Source organism: Oreochromis niloticus, linkage group LG22 (genome assembly GCF_001858045.2).
Source record: "Oreochromis niloticus isolate F11D_XX linkage group LG22, O_niloticus_UMD_NMBU, whole genome shotgun sequence".
Lineage (NCBI taxonomy): Eukaryota > Metazoa > Chordata > Actinopteri > Cichliformes > Cichlidae > Oreochromis > Oreochromis niloticus.
In genome coordinates this window covers 33837051-33844967 of record NC_031985.2, presented here as the reverse complement: position 1 = coordinate 33844967, position 7917 = coordinate 33837051, and the positions used below count along the sequence as shown (strand labels likewise).

The following is a 7917-nucleotide window of genomic DNA, read 5'->3' as shown; positions in this document are numbered from 1 at the left end:
TAAATATCACAATTATTTTCATATCTATTTGAAATACTGCTTATCTACATGTCTATTTAAATCTCATATTAAGTAAAATGTGTAAAAGTACATGCTGAAACAATTTCTATTTGATCTTATAGAAATAAATATGAATCATTTCTCTGTGCTTCCATTAATGTGAAACACTCAATTCCATTCATACATTTAATGGTTTTATATTCATAAAACGTCATAATCGAACTCTATGAAAGAAACTAATTCAAAGGACAAGTCTACCCTACTCGGGTTACTGGGACCCCACACTGGAGCCAAACCCGGTGAGGGAAATCAAGGGAGAACATCTTGTGGATGGGGCTTAGCCAATACAGCCCAGCCAGGCACAACCTGAAGAGACAATATGGGCCTGCCTTCCTGTATGCCCGCCGTCTGCAGGAGGCGCCGTAATGTTTTGGGTGCAATGGATGTCAGGTAGTGCTCAGGGATGGAAGCCCTTGCGGTTAGATCCCCAGCTATCGAGGCTGGCTATTGGGACCACCTCCCGAGTGGGAAGGAACTTAAGCTAGTGCATGAGGTTGACAGATACTGGCTCGATATAGCCGGACTGACATTAACAGAATGAACGCCAGGCCTCTGGAACCAGTCTCCTAGAGAGGGACTGGACATTGACATGAAATCACTCTTGGTGAGAGGTGTTTTCATCCTGGCTGCGGAATTTAATTCAATTCAATTTTATTTATATAGCGCCAAATCACAACAACAGTCGCCTCAAGGCGCTTTATATTGTACAGTAGATTCTACAGTAATAGATACAGAGAAAAACCCAACAATCATATGACCCCCTATGAGCAAGCACTTTAGCGACAGTGGGAAAGAAAAGCTCCCTTTTAACAGGAAGAAACCTCCAGCAGAACCAGTCTCAGGGAGAGGCGGGGCCATCTGCTGCGACCGGTTGGGGTGAGAGAAGGAAGACAGGATACGACATGCTGTGGAAGAGAGACAGAGATTAATAACAGATATGATTCAATGCAGAGAGGTCTATTAACACATAGTGAGTGAGAAAGGTGGCTGGAAAGGTAAAACTCAATGCATCATGGGAATCCCCCAGCAGCCTATGCCTATTGCAGCATAACTAAGGGAGGATTCAGGGTCACCTGGTCCAGCCCTAACTATATGCTTTAGCAAAAAGGAAAGTTTTAAGCCTAAACTTAAAAGTAGAGATAGTGTCTGTCTCCCGAATCCAAACGGGAAGCTGGTTCCATAGAAGAGGGGCCTGAAAACTGAAGGCTCTCCCTCCCATTCTACTTTTAAATACTCTAGGAACAACAAGTAAGCCTGCAGTGCGAGAGCAAAGTACTTTAATAGGGTTATATGGTACTACAAGGTCATTAAGATAAGATGGGGCCTGATTATTTAAGACAATGTATGTGAGGAGCAGGATTTTGAATTCAATTCTGCATTTAACAGGGAGCCAATGGAGGGAAGCCAATACAGGAGAAATATGCTCTCTCTTTCTAGTCCCTGTCAGTACTCTTGCTGCAGCATTTTGGATTAATTGAAGGCTTTTCAGGGAGTTTTTAGGACTTCCTGATAATAATGAATTACAGTAGTCCAGCCTGGAAGTAATAAATGCATGAACTAGTTTTTCAGCATTACTCTGAGAGAGGATATTTCTAACTTTAGAGATGTTGCGCAAATGGAAGAAAGCAGTTTACAAATTTGTTTGATATGTGCGTTGAAGGACATGTCTTGGTCAAAAATGACTCCAAGGTTCCTCACAGTGTTACTGGAGGCCAAGGTAATGCCATCCAGAGTAAGAATCTGGTTAGATACCATATTTCTAAGATTTTCAGGGCCGAGTACAATGACCTCAGTTTTATCTGAATTAAGAAGCAGAAAGTTAGCTGCCATCCAGGTGTTTATGTCATAAAGACATTCCTGCAGTTTAACTAATTGGTGTGTGTTATCTGGCTTCATGGACAGATAGAGTTGGGTGTCATCTGCATAGAAGTGAAAATGTGTACTATGTCTTCTAATGATGCTGCCTAGGGGAAGCATGTATAATGTAAACAGAATTGGTCCTAGCACTGAACCCTGTGGAACACCATAGTTGACCTTAGTGTGTGAAGAGGACTCTCCATTTACATGCACAAATTGGAGTCTATTAGATAGATATGATACAAACCACTGCAGCGCAGTACCTCTAGTACCTACAGCATGCTCTAATCGCGCTAATAGGATATTATGGTCAACAGTATCAAACGCTGCACTGAGGTCTAGCAGGACAAGCACAGAGATGAGTCCACTGTCAGAGGCCATAAGAAGATCATTTGTAACCTTCACTAAAGCTGTTTCTGTGCTGTGATGAGCTCTGAAACCTGACTGAAACTCTTCAAATAAGCCATTCCTCTGCAGATGATCTGTTAGCTGTTTGACAACTACTCTTTCAAGGATTTTTGATATGAAAGGTGTAGCGGTAGACTACTGTTCCCATAAGGCTGTGTGGGGGGGAACTTCCGGGTTACGAGCAAAGTTGGTAAACATCACCCGAACGCGCTGCGTCCAGTGTCATCATTTATACGTGGTGTCAGAAGTGCGAACGGTGGTCTCCTCAGTATTTTTGAGTACAGTACGGTGCAGTTTATTGCGAGAGAAGTTTTTGCATCGGTAACCTGAACAAGACCGGCATGCAGGTGAAGCGCGGCCGAGGCTGTTACCGGCGCTAGCAACAAGGCGCGTGTGCGTGCTCGGTTGAGCACGAGCCTCACATGTCGGAGGGAGGAGACGGGGTCGGCACACCGGAAAGCTTGGATTCTGAATGCGAGGAAGCCAGGGATCCACACGTCACGATGGCGACCACGGTACAAATAACAACCCCAGAAACATTTGACTTCTCTCATCCTGCTGAATGGCCAAAGTGGATCAGAAGGTTCGAAAGATTTCGCATTGCAACCGCTCTTGATAACAAATCAGACGAGTATCAGGTTAACTCACTCCTGTACGCTATGGGAGATGCTGCTGCTGATGTTTTGGCAGTTTTACCACTGTGCGATGCAGATAAAAAGAAATATGCAACTGTCAAAGAGGCATTTGACAAACATTACGTAGGAAAACACAACGTAATTTTTGAAAGAGCACAGTTTAACTCCAGACGGCAACAGGATGGGGAAGGTACAGAGTCGTTCATCACTGCTGTGCACAAACTTGCAGAAAATTGTGCATTTGGAGCACTCAAAGACGAACTCATTAGGGACAGAATTGTGGTTGGCATTAAAGACAAAAGACTGTCCGAGCAGCTGCAAATGGACTCAGAGTTGACTCTTGCTAAAGCCATTGAGAAAGTTAGGCAGAGCGAAATGGTAAAGAAACAACAATCAATACTTCACAGCAGTGCGGCAGTGGAGAAAACACTGAACATGGACACAACACGGACAAATACAACATGTGGGAAAACGCAGACGTGGCAGAAGAAAGAACAAAAGCCAATCAAGCAAAGTGAAAAGGAATGTGGCCGCTGTGGTCGCAAGAAAAAACTCTCATGGAAAGAATGTCCAGCCAAAGAGGTACAGTGTCGAAAATGTCAGAAAAAAGGACACTTTGCTGTGGTCTGTCGCAGTAGTGAAGCTGCAGCGCTACGCGAAGTGACAGAAAAACAAAAAGATACAGACAGCGAGGATTGTGTGTTCTTGGGAGAAATAGAGACTGAGAGGTCACAGCCCTGGGTGCAAAAGGTCAAGTTAAATGGGGAAAATGTATATTTTAAACTCGACACAGGGGCGGATGTTACGTCTATTCCAGAGGGTTTGTACAGTCCAGACAGAGATGGTAAGCTGCAGAGACACAGAAAGAAGTTACTAGGGCCAGGCAGTAGCCCACTCAATGTTAAAGGCTGCTTCGAGGCACAGCTAGCAGTGAAAGGGCCCAGTGTTTCTCAAGACGTCTACCTTGTGTCAGGTCTAGTTCAGCCACTATTAAGCAGGCCAGCGTGTGAGGCTCTGGGTCTTGTGTACAGAGTAAGCACAATAACGGAATCGGTGACAGATTTCAGGGCAGCATACCCACATGTTTTTAAAGGTTTAGGCATGCTGAAGGAGCCTTACCACATTGAGCTAGAGCAAGGAGCTGTACCAATAGCCCTATCTGCCCCAAGGCGCATTCCTCTTCCCCTCAAAGATGCAGCGAGAAACGAGCTGCACAGAATGGAAGAAATGGGAGTTATCTCCAAAGTCACTGAGCCTACAGAGTGGTGTTCAGGCATGGTAGTGATCCCCAGACCAGCAGGAAAGCCCCCCAGAATATGTGTGGACCTCACACCCCTGAACACAGTAGTCAAAAGAGAAAGGCACATCCTCCCAGCAGTAGATCAAATACTAGCGATGATGAAAGATGCTAAAGTGTTCACAAAGCTCGATGCCCGGTCTGGATTCTGGCAAATTCCGCTCACGCCAGAGTCAAGGCCACTCACTACCTTCATCACGCCTTTTGGAAGGTTTCAGTTCAACCGCCTTCCTTTTGGCATTGCATCGGCGCCGGAACATTTTCAAAGGCGTATGTCACAGATGCTGGAAGATTTTGAAGGGGTGATTTGTCATGCCGATGATGTGCTTGTATATGGCAGAGACAGGCAAGAGCACGACCAGAGGTTGCACTGTGTGCTCCAAAAGTTTCAGAAGGAGGGTCTCACTCTGAATGAGAAGTGTGAGTTTGCTAAAAGTCAAATAATCTTTGTGGGACACAAAGTGTCAGCAAAAGGCATTGAGGCTGATCCCAACAAGGTAACAGCAATCCAGCAGCTGCCGCAGCCTCAGAGTGTGGAGGATGTGCGCCGTCTCATGGGCATGGCCAACTATCTTGCCAAGTTCATGCCACAACTAGCCACAATCACCACACCATTAAAAGAACTGCTAAAAGACAGAAACGAGTGGATGTGGGCGGAGCCACAGGAAACAGCATTTCAGAGACTAAAAGGCATATTAAGCTCTCCAGAAGTGCTCGCTCAGTACTCTAACTCAGCAGATACACGAGTCGCTGCAGATGCATCGCCATACGGTATCGGGGCTGTTCTCACTCAGAAACAGTCTGACAACTCCTGGCGACCAGTCACATATATCTCAAGAGGTCTCACAGACACAGAGAAACGCTACGCACAGATAGAAAAGGAGGCTCTCGCTGTAACGTGGGCGTGTGAACGACTGTCATCTTACCTCATGGGCCTACAGTTCACTCTAATCACAGATCACAAAACCCCTGGTCCCTCTTCTGAGCACAAGAGGCCTGGATGACCTGCCTCCACGCATCCTGAGATTCCGCCTCAGGCTGCTGCGCTTTACTTTCACCATTGTCCATGTTCCAGGGAAGAACCTCGTCACCACTGATGCCCTCTCACGAGCAACGCTGGCGGGGCCTCCTTCTGCTGGGGATCTTCAGCTGGAAAAAGAGGTGGAGGTTTTCGTGGACTGTGTGGTTTCCCATCTCCCAGCCACAGATAAAAGGCTGGAGGAGATTAAGTTGGCGCAGGAAATGGATGACCTGTGTAGAAAGGTGGTGTATCAATGTGTTACAGGCTGGCCAGAAAAAGGTAAACTAGATCCCGAGTTAAAGGGGTACTGGCAATACAGAATGGACTTCAGTGTAGTTCATGGTCTTCTTATGAAAGGGGAGAGACTTGTGATACCACCTCAAATGAGAGCAGAGGTTTTGTCACGTTTGTATGAAGGCCACCAGGGCGTTTCAAAATGCAGGGCCAGAGCAAAAGAGTCGGTGTGGTGGCTGGGCATCTCAACTCAAATACGTCAGATGGTAGACAGGTGCGAAATATGTCAAAAACAGGTTACAGTGCCGTGAACCAATGCTGGCAGCTCCTGTTCCCGACCGCCCATGGCAAAAAGTCGGCATGGATCTGTTCGAGTGGTCAAAGAAACACTTCCTGCTGATTATTGATTTTTTCTCAAGGTACATTGAGATAGCTGAACTGAGACACACAACTGCAGAGGTCACTATTAATGCTATAAAAGAGGCCTTTGCAAGACATGGAGTTGCCGAGACTGTGGTGTCAGATAACGGGCCGCAATTTTCATCAGAACAGTTCAAGCACTTTGCCAAAGAGTACCAGTTCACACATGAAACGAGCAGCCCTAGGTACCCCCAAGCCAATGGAGAGGCAGAACGCGCTGTTCGTACCATTAAAGACTTGTGGAAAAAAGACTGTGACTACAACAGAGCACTACTAGCGTACAGGGCCACCCCACTGGAACATGGGCTCTCGCCGGCGCAGTTGCTCATGGGGAGACACCTGCGTACCTCGCTGCCACAAGCTGTGGCAAAGCTGGTGCCAAAGTGGCCTGACCTACAGGCTTTTCGCAAAAAAGATGAGGAGGGGAGGCGTGAGCAGGCAAAACACTACAACCGCAGACATAGAGTCAGACCGCTTCCGGAACTATCATCAGGACAGAAAGTGTGGATTACCACTGAAGGAACTACTGGAGCAGTAATTGGACCTGCCAATGCTCCCAGATCTTATGTGGTAGAGACAGACAGGGGTTTTCTGAGGAGAAATAGGAGCCACCTCTGACCAACAGGGACTATTACCAGATCTGGTCGAGTGGTGAGACCTCCTGAAAGACTGGATGTGTAATTCTCTGAAGTTATCCATTCGTGCCCTATTCAAAGAAGGGTTAGGCTGTTAGAGATGTTTACAATAATGTGTTTTGTTTAAATGTAAGTGAACAAATGAGGGACGTGTATAATTTTCACGTTTGATGATGCTCCGCATTTCTGTTCTTGTGAGCTGTTTGAGTCGTTATGAAGTATGTCTTTAGCTAAAAGGAGGAGGTGTAGCGGTAGACTACTGTTCCCATAAGGCTGTGTGGGGGGGAACTTCCGGGTTACGAGTAAAGTTGGTAAACATCACCCGAACGCGCTGCGCCCAGTGTCATCATTTATACGAAAGGAAGGTTGGAGATTGGCCTATGATTAGCTAAGACTGCTGGGTCTAGAGATGGCTTTTTAAGTAAAGGTTTAACTACTGCCAGTGGTACATAGCCAATTATTAGAGATAGGTTGATCATATTTAAGATTGAAGCATTAATTAATGGCAGGACTTCTTTGAGCAGTCTTGTAGGAATGGGGTCTAAAAGACACGTTGATGGTTTGGAGGAATTAATTATTGAAGTTAACTCAGAAAGATCAATTGGAGAAAAAGAGTCTAAATGAATATCAATGGTACTAAGAGTAGCTGTAGATAATATTACATCTGTGAGATGATTATTGGTAATTTTTTCTCTAATGATTAAAATTTTATTTGTGAAGAAGTTCATGAAGTCATTACTAGTTAACGTTAAAGGGATGGTTGGCTCAACAGTGCTCTGACTTTTTGTCAGACATGCTACAGTGCTGAAGAGAAACCTGGGGTTGTTCTTATTTTCTTCAATCAGTGATGAATAGTAAGATGTTTTGGCTTTGCGGAGGGCTTTCTTATAAAGCAACAAACTATTTCTCCAGGCTAAATGATGATTTAGCGATCGTGGCTTGGGGGCGATCGTGGCTCAAGAGTTGGGAGTTCGCCTTGTAATCGGAAGGTTACCGGTTCGAGCCCCGGCTCGGACAGTCTCGGTCGTTGTGTCCTTGGGCAAGACGCTTCACCCGTTGCCTACTGGTGGTGGTTAGAGGGCCCGGTGGCGCCAGTGTCCGGCAGCCTCGCCTCTGTCAGTGCGCCCAGGGTGGCTGTGGCTACAACGTAGCTTGCCATCACCAGTGTGTGAATGGGTGAATGACTGGATATGTAAAGCGCTTTGGTGTCCTTAGGGACTAGAAAAGCGCTGTATAAATACAGGCCATTTACCATTTTTACCATTTTCTAAATTTGTGACACACCATTTCCTCTCCAGCTTACGAGTTATCTGCTTTAAGCTACGTGTTTGAGAATTTTACCACGGAGTC

At 45.9% G+C, this 7917-nt stretch overlaps 1 protein-coding gene across 1 annotated transcript; it reads left to right on the top strand.

Moving 5' to 3' along the window:
- Nucleotides 1–2747: 2747 nt before the first annotated feature.
- On the top strand, nt 2748–5681 carry LOC112843477 (uncharacterized protein K02A2.6-like). The gene is made up of 2 exons (XM_025902181.1): nt 2748–4754; nt 4815–5681. Exons 1-2 carry the CDS (start codon nt 2748–2750, stop codon nt 5259–5261), a joined length of 2454 nt encoding a protein of 817 aa, XP_025757966.1. The 3' UTR covers nt 5262–5681.
- The last annotated feature ends 2236 nt before the right edge of the window (nt 5682–7917 follow it).